This window comes from Eucalyptus grandis, chromosome 6 (assembly GCF_016545825.1).
Source record: "Eucalyptus grandis isolate ANBG69807.140 chromosome 6, ASM1654582v1, whole genome shotgun sequence".
In the NCBI taxonomy this organism is placed as follows: domain Eukaryota; kingdom Viridiplantae; phylum Streptophyta; class Magnoliopsida; order Myrtales; family Myrtaceae; genus Eucalyptus; species Eucalyptus grandis.
In genome coordinates this window covers 45377731-45397572 of record NC_052617.1, presented here as the reverse complement: position 1 = coordinate 45397572, position 19842 = coordinate 45377731, and the positions used below count along the sequence as shown (strand labels likewise).

At 36.7% G+C, this 19842-nt stretch overlaps 1 protein-coding gene and 1 non-coding gene across 4 annotated transcripts; one reads left to right on the top strand and one right to left on the bottom strand.

The window, feature by feature from the left end:
• Nucleotides 1–1348: 1348 nt before the first annotated feature.
• TRNAG-CCC lies at nucleotides 1349–1419 on the bottom strand. Its single transcript has one exon. It is a non-coding gene; the product is annotated as a tRNA-Gly (tRNA).
• Nucleotides 1420–11215: 9796 nt separating this feature from the next.
• On the top strand, nucleotides 11216–19042 carry LOC104450218 (protein disulfide-isomerase 5-3). 3 transcript variants are annotated; one of them, XM_010064680.3, is made up of 15 exons: nucleotides 11216–11590; nucleotides 12757–12847; nucleotides 13288–13382; nucleotides 13949–14006; nucleotides 14334–14518; nucleotides 14627–14684; nucleotides 15181–15221; nucleotides 15333–15407; nucleotides 17188–17244; nucleotides 17494–17560; nucleotides 17692–17832; nucleotides 17996–18217; nucleotides 18336–18488; nucleotides 18590–18667; nucleotides 18744–19042. In XM_010064680.3, the coding sequence occupies exons 1-15, from the start codon at nucleotides 11550–11552 to the stop codon at nucleotides 18819–18821; spliced, it is 1440 nt and encodes a 479-aa protein (XP_010062982.1). In that variant the 5' UTR covers nucleotides 11216–11549; the 3' UTR covers nucleotides 18822–19042. The 3 variants fall into 3 exon arrangements, with proteins under 3 accessions (XP_010062982.1, XP_039171740.1, XP_010062983.1); XM_039315806.1 differs by lacking the exon at nucleotides 11216–11590 and adding an exon at nucleotides 11729–12499; XM_010064681.2 differs by lacking the exons at nucleotides 11216–11590; nucleotides 12757–12847 and having other exon boundaries at nucleotides 14339–14518.
• Nucleotides 19043–19842: the final 800 nt, after the last annotated feature.

Genomic DNA, 19842 nt, shown 5'->3' with positions numbered 1-19842 from the left:
TTGTAAACTGTGACAAACGAAGTGTAAAATCTCAAATTAGTATACCAGTCAATTATCACGTGTCATTTAACAATTAAAATTTAACGAAAACTGACAAAGGGTAAATTTGTCATAAGTATACCAGTTTGGGGTAAATTTGTCAAAGGTATACCAGTTTGGGTTTTTAGTAATCAAAAAAATAGTTTAGGGTAAATTTGTCACAAGTGTATCAATTTAGGGTTTTTAGGGTATTAACCCATAAGAAAAAAATGATAAATTCTTTGATATTGTAAAGAAAGAGATTTGATACATATAATAGACTAATGAAATTAATAACAAGTTTACCAAGAAAGTGAGATTTTGAGATAAGAGGGACAAAAAATGGATTGTTATAAGATCAATGATGAACTAGAAACTTTTCAGTTTATACTATATTAAAGAATGCCTTCTTTTTTTTTTTTAACTATTAGTGAGATGATTTTATACAGAGTATGTGAAATGTTATAAGAATATTTGACAATGCATGTTTCTTTAATACACTAAAAAATAAAATATTTAAAATGCTTAATTATGGAACTATCATGAATAGAAAAATAATAAAAAAAATTAGGAAAAATGAGTGGGGCCATCACTTTAAGCTACAATTGAAAGATTAAGGACAATTTTATTTTTTTAGTGTAAATGGGAGTGGATCGTGGATGTAGTCATTTATGGAGTTGAAATAGCGCCGCCCAATAAAAATTGGTAACTTTATAATAAAATTAGTAAACTAATAGTGAGTAATTTAATCTAACAAGTTTTGACGAAACAATTTAATTTAGGCTAAATAATTAATTTCAATGCATTGATAGGTTATGCAAAAGAAAAAAAAAGAATGGCAAGTTAGTACAAAAATTTGCTAACTTTAAACTATAAATGGTAAGTTACCAACAAGACACTTTGAAAAAATGTCACCGCTACTTATTGTCAGAGTAGTTCTTTGGACACTTATTACCAGTACTTATTGAAATTTACTAACATTAAAAAAAAAAAAAAAGTTCACACTTTTGGGCATAGAATAGTAGAACTCCGCCACCGTAATATTTTCTTAAGAAAAATAGAAATTTGTAGGATTTTATTGGACGACACATCACTCAATTGACGTAAATATTCTATTATGTCCAAACCATTAGAGGAACTATTAGTAAATTATTTTTTCCCTTTTGGACCCAAAGAAAAAGAAAAGAAAGAACAATGAAGAGTGACTTTAGAACGTAGTTTTTTGGTGAATATCCGCAGGAAATTCTTCTGGCTGGACAAGAAAATGGGAAAAATCACGAAAAATAACAATTAAAAAATCAACCAACCAGAAACTAAAAGGTAACAGAAATGCGCATCCGGGGAATCGAACCCCGGTCAGTACCGTGGGAGGGTACTATGATACCACTACACTAGATGCGCTTGTTGTTACGACTTTCGAAATATTCTCTAATTAAACTGTTAGCAGATGTCAACTATCGCTGTCCACCGACTTTTTATTCTGAATTGTGAGAGCTACTTACAAAACGCTTTTGGCACTTCGTAATCTCTTTAAGAAAAAGAATTTAAGAATACGATAGGATGTTTAAGGTCCCTATCCAAAGAATAGTTTTTCACTTAGTACTATGACACCGCATAATGAAAATTATCCAAAAAATTCCAAACTTTTTGTATGGTAGCTAATTTAGTCATAAATTTTTTCATTGTGTCAATTTATCCATAAACCTTTTAATGATTTTCCAATGTAGTCATAAAATTTCAATTATACCAATTTAATCTTAACATTTTGATGATTAAACAATTTAGTCATTCTAGCAAATTTTAATTGAAAATTGTTGAGCTGGACATTTTGTGCAATTTTTATTATTTTTCCTCTATTTTTGTTTTATTTTTATTTTGTCTTTTCTTTTCTTTTTCCCTTCATTGGTTGATGGGTCTTGGAGGTGATTGGTGATTGGCGATCCACTAGAAGTGAGGGCCAACCTTGGGTGTAGTCAAGCCTCGCTTGAAGCTAGTGGGGTCGACGCTCGCCAAATCTTGGCAAGGCCTTTGACTAGTAAAAGAAGAAAGAAAATAAAAAATAAAACAAAAAATAATATAAAAATTCAAAATTTGTTCAATTCACTGTCAAACATGCTATGTAAAACGATTGACGTTAATGTTAGTGATTTCTTGCTAAAATTGATTGGAATGACTAAGAGTGCATTTGGTAACCATTTTGTTTTCAATAACAATTTCTGCTTAGAGATGATTTTTTTTTGTTCCCTAGATGAGTTTCTAAATATTTGAAAACATTTAATAACTATAAAAAATTTCTATCCCCATAATAGAAATGCATTTAGTAAAATCTCCAATTCAATTGCGAATTAGAATTTCTTTTAAATTTTTAATACTTTTTATTATATTTTTCTCTTATTATTTTTTCATTTCTCTTCTTCTTCTTCTCTAGCTAGCCACTGCCATAATGTTGGTGATCAGCTCGTTGATGTCCGACGACCTCATGGGAGCCTCCCCAAGCCAAGGTGAGCTCGCTCGGCCACTAGCGAGGCTCAACCTCACCTATTCGGTGTGAGGCCGGCTTTGCCTAGGCCATGCAAGTTCGAGTTTCATCGCGGCTGGCGGTAAGGCTTTGTCAAGCTTAGCTGATCGCCGGCCATCGCTTAGGCCGACAACCGGTGATGAGGAAAAAGAAGATAAAAAGGAAAGGAAAAGAAGAAAATAAAAGAGAAAAAATGTTGATTCTGTTACTAGGAATAAGGAAATAACTTTTTTCTACTTTTTTTATTTAGTTCCAAATCTATTCCCCGGAATAAAAATGTTACCAAACGAATTTCTATTCTTTTTTTGTTTCGAAAAACAAAATAATAGAATCGGTCAATTACTATTTGGCCAATTTAAAAATAGACCCTAAATCGTAAAAAATGTTTCGGACATTTGAAATGTTTAAAATTGAATTGCCCACCGTGCAATAAGTTTAGAACTTTTTTGAATAATTTTCTCCATTTATATGGGATCTCACTCCTTCTCTCCCATGTCTATATTAAACAAGAATGGGATTGTCATTGGGCATTGCCTTGGCAATTCCATGTCCATGCCCCTTGCGGAGTCATCCAAGCCTCATCGACGCCTTTGTCCGCGGTTGTAATTTGAAGGACAAAAACCGATATATAGGTGTTCAATTTATGACCGTCGGCGAGCTCGTTGCTAGTTAGTGATGGTGCTCAGTCTGCGGAGAGACCATTGAAGGATGATCATGCTTTCCCTTAATTCCTAAAGAGCCCTTCTCAATGTCTTACCTTTCCCATATTATATAATCAATATCTTAAGGTTTCATGTGTTTTGCGATAAATAAATGATTTAAAAAATATTTACATGAACGAATTTTTCTTTTATTGTCAATGAAAATATTTATACATAGTTTTTGCGGGTGTTTTCATTACTTAATTATTTGAAGTTATATAATTGACCATTTATTTTTTGTGAAATAGATAGAGCCTTGTGCAAAATATTTTCCTAAAAATTGTTGTTCATATGCTTGGAATAAGTAGCCAACATAATATGTTTCAATATCGATAAATAATTATGTCTAATTATTTTCGTGAACGATGACAATATTTTTTGTTTATTTATTTTTGTAAGTAATACAAGTTATCATTTTTAGGAAAATAATTTTTTAAAATCATTCATTTTCTATAAGGGTGCGTTTGTTTGGGAGAAAATTTCATGATAAAAGAAAATATTTTTTGGAATATCATTTTCAGGAAAATGGAAAGTTTTCTCTTGGTTGATGATATGCAAATTTTTTCTAGCATATGGATCTCATTTGAAATATAATTTCAATCTCATGACATTATCTTGAGCACAAAAATTTTCAAATTTTAAAATAATTTTTTCTTTATTTTTTCTTTTTCCTTCTTCTTTTGCTTGTCATTGGGCCAACAAGTTAGAAGCGAGGCTCGACCTTTTTGGTCTTAGTCGAGGTTGAGCCTTGCCAGGATTTGGCAAGCAAGGCTTAAAATCGTCAATCTCGGGAGAGCTCGATCTTATTGAGATCTTGCAAGGATGAGCCTCACAGGGCCACCTATGACTGGCCAAGGAAGAAGGAAAAAGAAACAAATAAAAAGACAAAAAAATTCGAGAGAAGCAATTCCAGAGAGTGTTCTCAACTTTTTAGATTTAGAAATTCACTCTCTTAATCTTATGAACAAATATCTTCAATGACTAGAGAGTGATTTTAGTTGATTAGTCATTTTCGGCAAACTAAATGAGCAAAAGTTTGAACAACTAATTTTCCTTTAAAAAAAACACTTTCACTAAAAAAAAAACTAATTTTCTTTATGAAGTATGGGGAAAATCTCAAATAGGGACCAAAAATGCCCTCATTTTCTTAAAAGATGACCCAAAGTGGAGTTTATCTTAGATAAGAATCCAATGTGGTCATTTAATCTCAAAAAATGACTTGACTCGCCGGCCGATGAACAAATGCATCTCTGATGCATATTTCGGTGGCCTGATCAGGGGTATTTTTGTCCAGAATTTCTTTTTTCATTTTCGATTATACTATTTTTTTTTTTTTAGGTCAATGTTTGTCTTGTTCATCATCTTCTTTATCCCATGTTCATATTCTTCTTGCCTAGATCAAGAACACTAGAGGGTCGGCCTAGTGAGGGCTCGCAAGGCCACCCTCACTAGATCTGGCCACAGTCCACCTTCTTCATCCCTTCCTCCCACCATCGCTCCACAATCGATGACTTCTTCGACTACCGCTTTGTCCTCGAGCACCTCCTCATAAAGCCTCGATTTAGACGGTGCTCACTAGTCGGGGTCGAGGCCACCCTCATCGGTGAGCTTGCAGGCCCTCGCCCGCGGCCGGCGAGGGCTTGATGGCCCTCGCCTGCTACTAGCGATGGGTGTCAAGCCCTCACCGGCCCTTTTCCAAGTCTGGTGTTCTTGATCTGGACAAGAAGAAAATGAATAAAGGACAAAGAAGATGATGAATAGGACAACCATTGACCCGAAAAAAAAAAAAAAAAAAAAGAACAGGATTACCAAAAATAATAAAATAATATTTTTTTTGAATGAAAATATCCTGATCAGTCCACCGGAATATGTATCGAAGCTATATTTATTTATCGGTTCTTTGAGACTAAATGATCACAAGTTCTTATTTGAGACAGACTGCACTCCAAGTCTTCTTTTAAGAAAATGATGGAATTCTAGGTCCTTATTTGAGATTTTCCCCAAAGTATGTTTAACCTGTGCCCTTCTGCATGGCGATCAATCATTAGTTCATTACTGAAAAGGATTCATTAGTTTACTAGGTACGGATGTAGAACAGATCTAGTTATGTTGATCGATGCGGTGGGATTTGCCAGTAAAATCAACGGTGCTTAACGACTTCTCTGCTGCAAATTAAGTTGCTGCTAAAAATTATTATCCAAAGCTTTACTTTTGCTTTGTCTCGATCCTTAACGTGTCGTCCTCAGCTAAACAATCTAGTTCAGTTTTCTTCGACTCAATTCGGTGTGTAACCAATAGGTGTAAGCGATACATTACTTGAAAAATATACTACGCACATCTATTTACAAGAACACAACGTTATATACATCATTTAGATCCACGACTTGAACCAACCAAAAATGGAAAAAAAGGAATTTGAATATCGAATGGACAAACGCGTTTCACTATCCACAAAGATCCACTGTGATTAGTGTGAATTTGAACATTGAATGGACCTAATCTTTTCCGCCCTCGGTTGATGCCATAATTGTCCACTAAATTGATGCATATTATATAAAAAGACTAAGAATCAAGTCGTCTATGGGTTCTGTAAATCCTTTTAACTTAGTTTTTTAGAGCGTTTATGGGTCCAGCCATTCGCAATCCCAACCCCACCATTACTTTTTCTAACTACTGCTCGTCCTTCTTCCTCTGCCGTGCATTCATACGGTTCGAGGAAACTCAATGTAATTTGTCCACATGATTCTTCGAAAAGTGGCACCTACGGTACACATCGAAATTTCTACTACTTGTGAGGAAAGACATTGATTTAATCGATCGAGATGTATAATCTATATAAATGGAAAGTAAAGTGGCATTGAACTTGAGGGGTGATTCATTGGCAAGTAACATAAAAAAATATTCAGTGCAAATATAAGACTAACACATCTAATTGCACTTGCAATACCGCCAGAAGTTTTGTGAATCCAAATCCAATATCACACCTCTGCACACAACTACGGTGAGGTGAGAGTTATGACATCCAATGCAAAGAAGGCCTATGTCTCTATGCTCTGATCCAATGAAAAGGAAATTCAAGAGAAGAAAGCAAGAGAATTAGGTCATGAAAAACACATAATAAGAGACCACAGGGACAAACCCCATTGTGTTCTTGAGGTTACTTCACGCATACACACACTTAATATGTAACGTTACATAAAAGTAACTCAAGGGAGCTTTATCATGCCACAGGATATTTGTGGTCCCTATCCAAAGAGTGGTCCCTATTATATAATACCAAATTCAATCATAAATATTTTCATTATCTCAATTTAGTCTTAAACCTTTTGATACTTTTCCAATTCAATCATAAAATTTTCAATTATGTCAATTTAATCTTAACGTTTTGATGATTAAACAATTTAGTCCTTTTGGTAATTTTTAATAAAAAATTATTGACATGGATAATTTTAATTTTTTTTAATTTTTTTAATTTTTCCTTTATTATATGTTTTTCTATACTATATTTTCTTTTCTTTCTTCCTCTATCAGTTGCAGGGTCTCGGCGGTAGCCAATCACTTCGGGTGAGGTCAGGGCCTCACTAAGTCTTGGTGAGGCCCATGACCAGCAAAGGAAGAAATAAAATAAAATATAAGAAAATAAATTCAAAATTTGTCTAATTCAGTGTCATCCGTATTATATAGGACGGTTGGTATCAATGTCAGCAAACTCTTACTAAAATTGATTGGAATAATTGAACTGGCAAAATGTTTAAGAGATTTGAAACATTTAAAATTGAATTGCTCATTGTACAATAAGTTTAAGACCTTTTGAACAATTTTCTCAATTTATATAGAATATCGCTCCTCCTCTCCCGTGTCCATATAAAAAAGGAATGAGATTGTCATTTGGCATTGCCCCGGCAATTCCACACCCATGCCTCTCATGGAGTCATCCAAGCCTTGTCGACGCCGCCGCCATTATAATTTACAGATGAAAACCAATTTATAGGTGTTCAATTCATGACCGTCGACGAGCTCGTTGCTAGCAAGTGATGGTGCTCCACTGCCGCCGAGAGACCATTGAAGGATGAGTATGCTTTCAGTTTATTCTTAAAGATCCCTTCTCAATATCTTATTTTTCCCATATTATATAATCAATATCTTAAGATTTCATTTGTTTCGTGAAACATAAATAATTTAAAAATTATTTTATGAAAAATAATAACTTATTTCGCTCACAAAAAAACACAAACAATTTGTTTAATTTTCAATGAAAATATTTATACATAATTATTATGGGTTTTTTAATACTTAATTATTTTAAGCAATACAAGTGATCATTTATTTTCTGTGAAATAAACGAATTTTTTAGAAAATAAATGATTTGAAAAATATTTCCCTAAAAATTATCATTCATATGCTTGGAATAATTAGTCAATGAAATATGTTTAATTATCGATGTCGCGACCTAAAATTTGGATGCATCACTTATGATTTAGGCTAATGGATTACTAAATCTTAAACTTAGCTCGGGTTCTCCCAAGCCTATATCAATTTGCGACTTAGGTTTCAGTTTTTAACAAGCAAATAGGTTTTATATAAGAGTCATCACTAATCAGTTTACGGTAGGTCGATTAGACACCTAAGTAAAATAATGAAGAATTATTTTACTCATACGAACTAGAGATTATGGGTATGGAGACTTGGTTACACTAGATTTTTTTAATGCATTTTTGGTACCATTCTTTTTATTTTCAAAAATGTTTTTTGCAGACAATTTTGATTTATTTTAACCTAAATTACTATCATATCAAAAGATGATTACATGGGTGCTCAACCATAAAATAAATTGCATCAAAAGAAATAAACACACAAAGCAATCATTTTTTTTTTTTGGGTTTTCTTGAAATTAGAATTTTATCATAAAACATGCATTTTTAACTACATGACCTGATTTTACTAATAAATAAATTCTAGTTAAATGATCCTATTATGCAAACTAGTTAACATGCACCTAGCATTTTTATATTTTTTTATTGAAATATGGAATTAATAAAAACCCTAATTGAACTATCTAAAAAAGAATAATTTTCTAATTTATTTTAGGGATTAATTTGACTTAAACCCTATCCTATCTTAGAAAACTATTTTTTTTAGAAAAATGAGATAATTAAAATGTGCAAACATTATAAAAACCCTATTTATATAAAAAAAAAAGTTATTTAGGTCAAATCCTAACCTATTTCAAAAATTATCTAAAAACACAATCCTAAAAATATAATCCTAAAAAATTCTAAACTATGCAAGATTTTGATTTTTTGATCTTTTTTTTTTTTTTAGTATTTTTCCAAGACAAGTAATTATCAAAATAAACATTAAATCTGAACAATCAAGATATTCAACAATAAAAATTAAAATAATCGAAAAAATAATCCATTACTTCACGGGTTAAATTAATGATTACTCTAACCCTAAATATCACGACATATAAAAAAATTTCAAAATAATTAAAAATATGATCTAAATTCTTACAAATCAAATTAATAATTATAATAATTTAATAATTAAAATACTATCTAAATACCTAAAAATTAATATAATTAAAAAAATAATCCGACGCCTTACGGATTAAATTAATAATTACAACAATTTTGGATAAAACTCTTGCGGTTAATGCCTACAATATTCATAACTTGAAAAATCACCTCTCAATATTCAAACTTATACAATAGTAGCAAAACTTAAAAAAATAAAATAAAGTAAAATGACATAAAATAAGAAAGATAAAAATAAAAGAAAAATGGGGGGGGGCAGCAGGTTGGTCGGCGCCGGGCGGACGGTGGCCGGCGTCGGAGCTCCGGCGAGGGGACCGGCGGAGGTATGGCGTCTGGTGTGGGCTGCTGCGCGGCGAGCGGATCGGCCAGGCGGAGGGTGATGCGGGCGCGGCGACGGCGTCGGGCGAAGCAGGAACAGTGGCGGGGCGTCGGACGGAGGCTCCGCAGGGGCGTCGGGTTGGAAGGGCAGCAGTCCAGCTTGGGCGAAGGCGCGGCTGAGACCGGCGGAGGGCGATCTGTAGAGGTGGGTCGCGTTCGGATCGGGAGCTGCTGTCTTCGGGAGCCGCGGCGTCGAGCACGGCGAGAATAGGGAGATCGGCGAGCGGAGCTGGACGCGAGCGCTGCAGGCGTTTGGGCTCGCGAGTTGCTGGCTTCAGGCGCTGGGTCACGAGCTGCTAGCTGCTGGTTGCAGGGGTCGCCGGAAGGAGGACGATGGCGTGGAGGTGCGGCTGGTGCGGAGGCTGAGTGATGCTCGGGCACGGCGGAGCAGGGGCGGTGGTGCTCGGTGGCATGCAGAGACGTTCGGGTGGAGCGCGGAGGCGTCGGTGACGGACGGATCGCGGAGGCGGCTGCTGCGGGCGTCGGACGCCGGGCGGATGCGGAGGCACGGGCTGCTGGGCGCGGTGGCGTCGGGCTCCGGCGAAGGGTGCGGTCGCTGGACGCCGGGGCGGCAGTGCTTACGGGGACGCGCAGCGGCGGAGGCTCGGTTGCTGGTTGCGCAGTGATGCGAACGCGGCAGCCGGCGCAAGGGCGGACGGGCAGCAGCGACGCGGACGGTGGAGGCAACACTGTTCTTCTTCTTCCTCTTTTCCTCTCCTTTTTTTTTTTCCTGCTCACTCACGTCACTTCTTCTCTGCACTTTTTCTCTTTTTACTGACTTTTCCCTTTCTTTTCTTGCGGGTTGTCAGAAGAGAAAACTCTTCTTGGACGACTAAAGGGGGTTTCCTCACTTTTTTTGTTCTTCTCACTTTCACGAATTCTCTCCCTCTTATTCCATTTTATCGAAATCCTTGCCCTTGATTCACCTGATTTTTTTAATTATTTATACATTTTATCAAAATTTGAATACTCATCAGAATTTCAAACTTTCATACATAATCAATCAAATTAATTTTTTCATTTTTTTTTTCATTTTATTTATTTTGATGTATTTTTTTAGGGGTTAAAATTAATCCTTAATTTTTATGCAAAAAATCAATGATTTGGTCGTCAAAATTTAAGTGTCAACAATCAATAAACAATTATGTTTAATTATTTTCGTGAACGATAAAAATATTTTTTATTTATTTATTTTTGTGAGTAGTACTAGTTATTATTTTTAGATTAATATTTTTAGATAATTTATTTTCCACAAGGATGCATTTTTTTGGAGAAAATTTCGTGATAAAATAAAATACTTTCTTAATATCATTTTCAGGAAAATGGAAAGTTTTCTTTTGTTTGATGATATGTGACGGAAAAAAAAATTTAGTGTCTAGATCTCATTTGAAATATAATTTCAATCCTATGACATTATCTCTAGCTACAAAATTTCAAAATTTTAAATATTTTATTTTATTTTTATTTTATCTTTTCTTTCTTCTTCTACTAGTTATTGGGCCTATAGGTTAAAAGCGGGGCTCAACCTCTTTGATCTTAGGCGAGGTGGAGCCTTGCCATGATTTGGCGAGCTCGAGTTCATCGGTCTCAAGTGAGACTTGAGCTTGCCAGTCTCAGGGTAGCTTGACCTTATTGAGATTTTGCAAGGATGAGTCTCACTGGCTTGTGCCTGTGATCGATCACCGCCTCCTGGTGAAGAGAGAAGGAAAAAAATAATAATTAATTATCAAAAAATTCCAAATGAGCAATTTAGAAGAGTGTTTTTGATTCTTTAAATTTAAGAATTCACTATCTTAATTTTATAAATGAATATCTTCGATGACCAGAGAATGATTTCAGCTGGCCAATCATTTTTGGCAAACCAAATGAGCAAGAATCCGAACAGCTAATTTCCTGAAAAAGAAAAAGAAAAAGAACAACTTCGCTCGAAAAATCTAATTTTCTTTACAAGGCACGTTTAACCCGTGCACGGAAGATTGCCTATGCGAAATGGGCAGGTATGGCGATCGACCATAAGTTAATCACGGAAAAGGATTTATATCCATACATGAAATCGGAGATTTTCTTTTCTATTTTGGGAGGCTTGGGGGACGCTTTCTGGAGTCGGTTTATTGAAGTTCGATAAGTCGATTTTCTTGAACGTAACCGCATTGCTCATTTAGAAATGACATACGCGATTCGAGGTGGGGATTAAAATACGCAAAATCGTCTTCCGTCCTCGGGAATCGAGATAGAGTTTAGTAGAGATCTCGTCTTGCTCGCCGCAGAGAAAGCGAAGCAAAAATAAAAACGCGCTCGAGTCGCGATTGCAAGGAGGAGCGTCCGTCGTCCGCCAGATCTCTCTCCATCTCCTTCACCTTCGTCGTCGTCGTCGTCGTCCCTGAGATCTCGGGAGCCATGATTTCGTCGCGGAACATCAAGTCCATGGACTTCTACAGGTCAGATTCGATCCAACTCGCGATCCGGATTCCGTTCGGTTCCTGATTGTTTTTTTTTGTTTCTTCCTTCTTTCTCTCTCGCGCGCGCGCGGATGCCGACGAAAGTTCCGCGCCTGTTGCGGTTCTGCGGTTGGAACGGTTACGAACCGATGAGCATGTTAGACGGGATCGCCGATTCGATGCGCGCGTCTCGTTTCCTAGTGGTTTGTCACGGCGTACATTCCCCTTTGCGTTTCGTTTTAGTTCGGGGGTGCTGCGCGAACCGTTTGTTTCTCGGGTTGATCTTTGTGAAAGGACGAGCTCTGGGATTGATTGCTGAGGGAGGAGAGCTTAGGTAGGCACTCGCCAGTGCAGCTGAAATATGGAATCGTTATCAGGTGTTGCCTTTAGTTCTCAATTTGTATCTCGAGAAAAGTGGCGTGGTCCATATATTTAGGAAAGAGGGAACCGGGAGAAGTTGTGTGCCGGAATTGAATCCGACAATCCTGGAATTGAATCCAACAATCACTGGCTTTGGTGTTCGGGGGAGGATGTGGAATCAGCACCTCGCGGTGGTTGGGTTGCTGATGAGTATTGTTGGTGGATGGTCCATCAAACATCTGTCTTGCATAAGATGGATAGGTTTTGTCTGTGTCTGCATCTGCATCTGCATTAATCTATGCTAGCTATTGCGGGAGAGAGGTTTTTATGTTCACTTCTGTGCCTTGCTGGCAAAGTGACGATTCTCTCCAGGGGTACTGGAAAAGACAGTTATTTTTTCGGGAGAAGGTTTCGCAGCTAAGTAGAAGATGAGAATATGAGATATCCTTTTAAATTGTTTCTCAAAAGAGTTTTTCTCCATGTATTTTTGTTGATGAAGAGAACTGGAGTGTCTGGAGGCATGTATTGACCCTGAGCTGAATGTACAAGGCACGTACAAAACAGCTGATGTTTGGTCAAAACACTTAAAATGGGCATGTGGACTCACATGATGTTTTTATGAGAGCATGAATGATGTCCTTTATCAATAATCTGACCTTTCTGCCTGCCCCTTTCTTTTGAAAGTCTTGGAGTGGGGTTTTGTTTGGTGATCTGAGACAAACAGATATTCATGATGCAACGGTTTTGCTCATTTAATCACAGTGTTTTCTTGGTTAGGCATTCTGATTGTTCACTCTTGGTTACAGGAAAATTCCTCGAGATTTGACCGAGGCATCAGTCTCGGGCGCAGGTCTATCCATTGTAGCTGCTCTTGCCATGATGTTTTTATTTGGGATGGTATGTACATAGCATCTACATTTGATGGACTTTGAGCTGGTTGTGGCTTTAATAGGGTTTTGGCGGTTGTCAGTTTTTTTTTTTCTTTTTAGTTCTTTTCTTTCCTTTTTCTTATTTTGAGTTTCACATTGGCAATGGATCTGTATCCTGTTAATGTCTCTCCCTCTTAATGGGCAATGGTAGTGAGGCTAACCACTTGGCAACTCTCCCCAACTAGACATCATTCTGCAGGAACTGCGCATTTATTTTGTCTGGCTGGACCTCTGCATTTTGGGTTGGGGTTGAGGAGGGAGAAGATGACCGTACCTTTGCATATGACTTGACTTTGCCAATTCTTATGAACGATGAATCTTGCCTCTATTAAGATTTTCTTTCTTGTATTGCTTGGCACTATAAGCTGATCGCCCAGTCCTTTTCTCTCTGGGATGCTCATTCTGCAGGAATTGAGTAATTATTTGTCTGTCAGCACCTCTACATCCATTGTAGTTGATAAGAGCTCTGATGGGGAATTTTTGCGAATTGACTTTAATATCAGGTAGGTCAGATGGCATTAATATAATTTTGTCTGGTTTTTATGCAGTTATGTGGTCAACCACTAAATTTATGCACTTGGTGTTTGCTAATTTCTTGTGTGAGCACAGCAAATATGGATGATAAGCTAGTGCAGGAAACACTTGCTTATCATGTAAAACATTGGTATTTGTCATAATAAATCTATGCTACACTTTATTTTCATTCTTAATTATGTTGAGCTAGCCAGAAGACATACAGTCTTTTTCCCCCGTTGGGCCACATTTTTGCTGCCAGTATATATGCATCCAAGAGTGTCAGAATTTTATTTATGCCTGCACATAATCTATATAGTGTTGAAGGAACAGAATTTTGATGGCCATTTTTTGAAGGCACTTCTATAATTACGTTGAGCGGTGTATCAGCAGGTTATCTAGTCAACCCACATTCACATGTATGCAAACATGTCCCTGAAGGAATAGCAGAGTTATTTACACTTGATGCAATAAAAATCCTTACAGGAAAATTCTAAGAGACCTCTGACATGCATTGCTATGGAAATCTTGATCTTTTTTCTCTTCCTATTTGCAGCTTTCCCTCACTCTCCTGTGAATTTGCATCGGTTGATGTGAGTGATGTGTTGGGAACAGTAAGTATCCTCCACTTACTATTGTCCTTTGCAGCAACCTGACGGTGTAATACATGTCATATTGAGATATGGATTATTAACAGCAATTAATTCATGAGTTGTTCATATTGAATCAGCTTGACACGTTAAAGTTGTTCAACTTCATGTTTTAATTCAAAGGAGATTGTTGCAAATTTGGATTTGTTGAATAATATAACGTGATTCAATGACAAATGAGAAAGGCAGTAAATGCTAATCATTGAAATGGGCAATATGGGTTTTGACTTGAAAAATATTGCTATACACTGCTCTCTTCAATGTGCCTGACCATAGCATCTTCTTTTGCAGAACAGGTTGAATATAACCAAAACAGTGCGTAAATTTTCTATTGACCGAAATATGAAAATTACTGGCCCTGAGTTCCACTCTGGTCCAGTTGCACATGCCATTAAGCATGGAGATGAAGCTGATGAGGAATATGCTGAAGGTTCTGTTCCGTTAACTTCTGATAATTTTGAGAGAGTTTCACACCAGTAAGTATTTGAATCTTGAGTTACCAAGTTGGTCATATTCAGACTCTTTTAGACTTACTTTTGTGTTGAGGTACTCCTCATGTTTCTTTCTGCCCCTCCTTTTTACAGGTACCCAATTTTGGTCGTTAATTTTTTTGCTCCTTGGTGTTACTGGAGCAATCGCCTGGTAAATGAATCATCTATAAATTTGCTAACTAATTTCTTGACAAATTGTAATTGTGGCTGTCCCTTGCATTCGTAATTGTTGCACATGTACAATCATGCAGGATATGGGTGGAGAGCATACATGAATATTAAAATTCCTTTTGTCAACCTTATTGATTTTGCGCCTATAGTTGATTTATCAAACTGTAGCATCTTAGAAAGAGAGCTATTATATGTAGATCCAAAAGTGACACATGCTCTCATCTTCTATCTGTTGAATATATTGATAAATTTCTCCAATTGGTCTAATTAATATTGCATTTCATGCTCACCTCTGGGTTTGAGTGATCACTATTTTTTTCTATGCAAATAATCAAATATAGAACTCGGCAGGTTTCGTTGTTTAATACAAGATAACAAGATTGTGAAGATCATATCTCCAAGCCTCAAATGGTCTTACTTGTTTGTGACTGTTATTGAAATCTGATGGAGCCTATCATTCTATTTCTCTTTTACAGAAACCATCGTGGGAGAAGGCTGCTAAGATAATAAGAGAGAGGTACATAGACTACAGCTTGTGTTTTTTTTTTCTTCTTTTCATTTATGAAGGAACTGAATTTGTTTGAAAATATGCAAGTTCAATCTCTCAGTTGTTGACAATTGGTTGCAGATATGATCCAGAAATCGATGGACGTATTCTTTCAGGAAAGGTTGATTGCACTGAACAACCAGAATTGTGTCGCAGGTATACCGATGATATCAAGCTATATGATGGCCATCTGTGTGGAAAATGAATATCATAATTGATAGTTGAGTGTTAATGCCATTGTTCTTCTTTGCAATCTTAATGCTGGGAAATGAGGTGAATGGACTTGAAAATATTAAGGGCCCATTTGGTTTGTGAGAATGCTTTCGGTTTCAGTGAAAATGCATTTTCCCATTTTCATGAAAAGTTTTCTAGTATTGAAACTGGGGATTTTCTTTCGAAATGGAAATGATGAAGATCTGTTTGTTTGTGCCAATCTAACAAGACTTTGAAATCTCAACAAATGTAAAATTATATCTCTGCACAACTCTGTACCTTTATTGAAAAAATTGGCTTTTCAAAAGTTGGTTAACTGTAAAAATAAAAAAATAAATAAAAAATAAAAATTGCTGCAGTTTAATAATCTTACCCTTAAGTCTTTCAGTTTTTCTTTTCTTTTTTATTTTATTTTAATTAATGAACACCTTCACTTGTGGAGCTTCATGGAAGTCACCACTTCATGAAACTTCACTGCTTCAATATTTAAAAAAAGGGGGAAAGACCAGTAAAAGAGAAAGAAAAAACTTTGCATGGCAGAAGCTTCAGACATCTGCTTGAGCTTCATAATTCGTTGCCAGAGCATGAAACATCATGGTCTTCCTCTTCTCCCATCCTTGATTCAGATGCTTGAGATTCCACCTACCTTCACTCGACTATCAATCATCTATTGATTGAAGCCCAGCTGTGTAATTAGCCAAGACTGCACTGTGCAAATAGGAATAAGAAAAAGACATGATTTCTGTCACATAATGTAAACGTGTTATCATAAGAAAAGAAAACTGTGAACTAATTGTATTCAATTTTGAAGTCCTGATGTGAAATACACATTTTCAAATTAAAAAAATCATGTTTTTAGTGAAAACGGTTTTGAAGGTTGTGACAAACAAATGATCTCTCTCATTTGAAAATGAAAATTCAGAAAATTTTCTTGAAACAAGCAGCCCCTAATACTAAGGGTTTTACTTAGTATGCTTACTGTCCCTTACCAAGTTGAAGCCCTTGGCTACACGTTCCTTTTTTCCCTTTCCCTAAATACCTGGCATGAGGGGAAAACAGAACCATTTTCTGAACTAAGAGCAGTTTCTATGTTTAGAAGACACTGACTAGATGAAAATAGGGAGAATTTCCTCCACACCCTTCTCACAAAAGTTCTAAAATTTTCATTATTTTCCACTTAAGTTTTCATTGCCCCATTCACCACCATTTGCCAAACATATTATTTCTGAGTTTTACAATTGAAAGTGCTGAGAGCCAGTGAGACAGTTCTTCAATTGTTCCTGTGAAATAGGAAAATATATATTTCTTCCCATAAGTATGAATCCTACTGAGCATGAGCATTCAGTTCTAGCTTGCGATGTGTCTGTGATATAGGTGAAGCTCCTCGATATGTGAGCTATAACAAGAGCTCTTCTGTTGGGGGCTCCCAGCTGTGTTGTTGGCTCTGCTAGGAACTCTAGTATTTGTCAATCTTCCGAACTGTGGGAATGATTGCTATGTGTAGTTATTAAGTTGTCTGTTATTGTCTGGTGACAGTTTTTGAAATATGCACAGAATAGTTCTCGTGTGATTAGTGGCAGTTAGCTTTTCAGCTAGCAACATATGATCCTCATATCATTAGTGTGGACTCCCTTTTTCCCCATACTCTATTATATGTTCTTTCTATTTGTGGATCCCTTCAATTTCTTCCTTATGGTTAACAGTGTTTCTTTTGCGTTCTCAGGAATCACATACAAGGGTATCCATCCGTTCGTATTTTCCGTAAGGGATCTGATATTAGGTAAAATAGCTATTTTTTCATCTCTTATTCATCTTCCAAATAAGTTATTCAATGACTATTGTTGTGTTATTGTTTTGCTGTTACTATGTATTTTCTGCATGTGTGCAGATGTCTGTGATTAGATCTCTCCTATCATTTTCATTGCAGTAGGTGCTTTAGGTGTGCATGACTGAATGAGTGCTTGTATTCACTTGTCCCTTTATAACCTCATATATTGGACGTCAACATGCAACTTTGCTTTGATCACAGGGAGGACCATGGACACCATGAACACGAGTCGTATTATGGAGATCGAGACACAGAGAGCCTGGTTAAGGTTCGAGCATTCTTTTAGTAGGAACTTAAATTCCCATATCTAATATAAATCTCATTTATGTGGTTTGCCTTGAGAATGGTACATGTATATTGTGGCATCATTATCTTATGTGGAACTTATATATCCTGCAGATGATGGAACAGCTGATTGCACCAATTCCAGTGGAGTCTGAGAAGCACGTTTCATCTACTGATAATTCAACAGATAAAATAAAAAGACCAGCTCCTTCATCGGGAGGCTGCAGAATTGAAGGATTTGTACGGGTAAAGAAGGTAAAGCTAATATCGCACTTGGTAGACTCAATGCATTGGAGTCATGTATGATGACTTGCTTCCATGGGGTCTAGCCATCTGGATCAATTATACTCTGCTGATTTTGAATGTTTGGTCTGTTGGCTTTTCCTTATATATTCAACTTCAATCGTTTTCCTTACAGGTCCCTGGCAGCCTTATCATCTCAGCTCGTTCAGGAGCCCATTCTTTTGATGCTTCGGAAATGAACATGTCACATGTCATATCACATCTGTCATTCGGTAGGAAGATTATCCCTAGAGTGATGAGTGATGCAAAGAGGTTGATTCCTTATCTTGGTGGAAGCCACGACAGACTGAATGGCCGAGCATTTATTAATCATCGCGATATAGGTGCAAATGTAACTGTAAGTTACATATGTTATCTGCCATTCATACCATCACCTGCTTGATGTCAGCCGGAGAGGTGCCTGGACATGGAGGTCCTCTTTCTCATTTGCTTATTTATCCCTTTTTCATTTGCAGATAGAACATTATCTTCAAATAGTCAAAACAGAGGTGTTAACTAGAGGGTCCCACAAATTACTTGAGGAGTACGAGTATACGGCCCACAGCAGTTTGGTGCAGAGTCCAGACATACCTGTTACGAAATTCCATTTCGAGCTCTCTCCCATGCAGGTTAAAACAACTATAAGGAATACTTTTGTGGGATTTCGGCTTCTAGATTTTCTCCGCTTTTCTGTTTATGCATTTGACTCACATCTTATTCCTCTGTTTAGGTTTTAATCACAGAAAACTCCAAGTCCTTTTCGCATTTTATCACAAATGTTTGTGCAATTATTGGAGGTGTTTTCACGGTTGGTTTCTTACACATCATGGTTTGTTTATGCTCGTAGTCTAGTAGTGCTAATATTCTTTCTGTGTGATTCGCAGGTTGCTGGTATATTGGACTCAATTCTTCACAACACATTTAGATTGATGAAAAAAGTGGAGTTAGGCAAAAATATTTAACTGAACTGTCGAATGTTGTTTATGCGGATACTCACGATTTTGCCATACCAGATTCAGCTGTGAGTATTTTTGCTGAAAAGGAAAACGCTTGTTGCATGTATGAATGGTTATTACAGTTGCTAGTGTATTGTAGGAGAATCTGAAGAAAGACTGGTGTCAAAGAAACACAGATTACTCATTTGCGTGACTTCTAACGAAAAGACTCGAGATCATTTAACTTGCGTCTTGCGTGGAGTCCATTCGTTCTATGTTTACTTGTTCAACACAAGCCGTGGTCCTGGAGCAACCTAGTGTCGGTTTTGGATGTATTGCCAAGTGATCAACAGCGCCTGTTCATTGTGAAATAAAGTGCAATCTCGATATAGTTGTGAGGTGAATGTTCTTTGTTAGGTAGTTTAACCGAGCCAAATAGTCTCTAGTTCTATGCCATGAATGCCTTTTCTTTTGCATTTAGTAGTCCGGATTTGAGTTCGGATGGGATGACAAATCATCCTATCAGGTGTTTGGGAACGTCCTTCAAATTGGACAAACTTGGATTGGTCTAAGATAAAATGTGGGATAAAAAAACAAATAAGGGAGTGGGTTAAATTCAAATTGGATAAGAATTTTTTTTTTTTAAAGGGAACTTTAAAAAAGGAGCGATAATAGGTAACATCAAATCGATCCAATTGGTTTTTTGAGATGCCCTATGGTTATTCCAAAGAAAGTTCTCTAGCTCATGTTCTCTTGTTGAGCTAACCGAAGAAATACTTGCATCACCTCAAACATTAGTGGTTGGAACTCTGGCTTCGCCAGCACCATCTCATTGACACAATGTTCAATATCGTAGTGGACAAAAACAGGACTCCATCGCGACGCTTGAATCCTCATGGACGACACCGAACATCTCGAGGGAACAGGGAAAGATGGTGATGAAGAGGCTATAAATCTTTAATATCGACGACAACTCTGACCTAGATCAATCTAAGGAGATGCAAGGACAACGTTGGCGGTCGACTAAAATTCCTGTGCCCACTCCTAT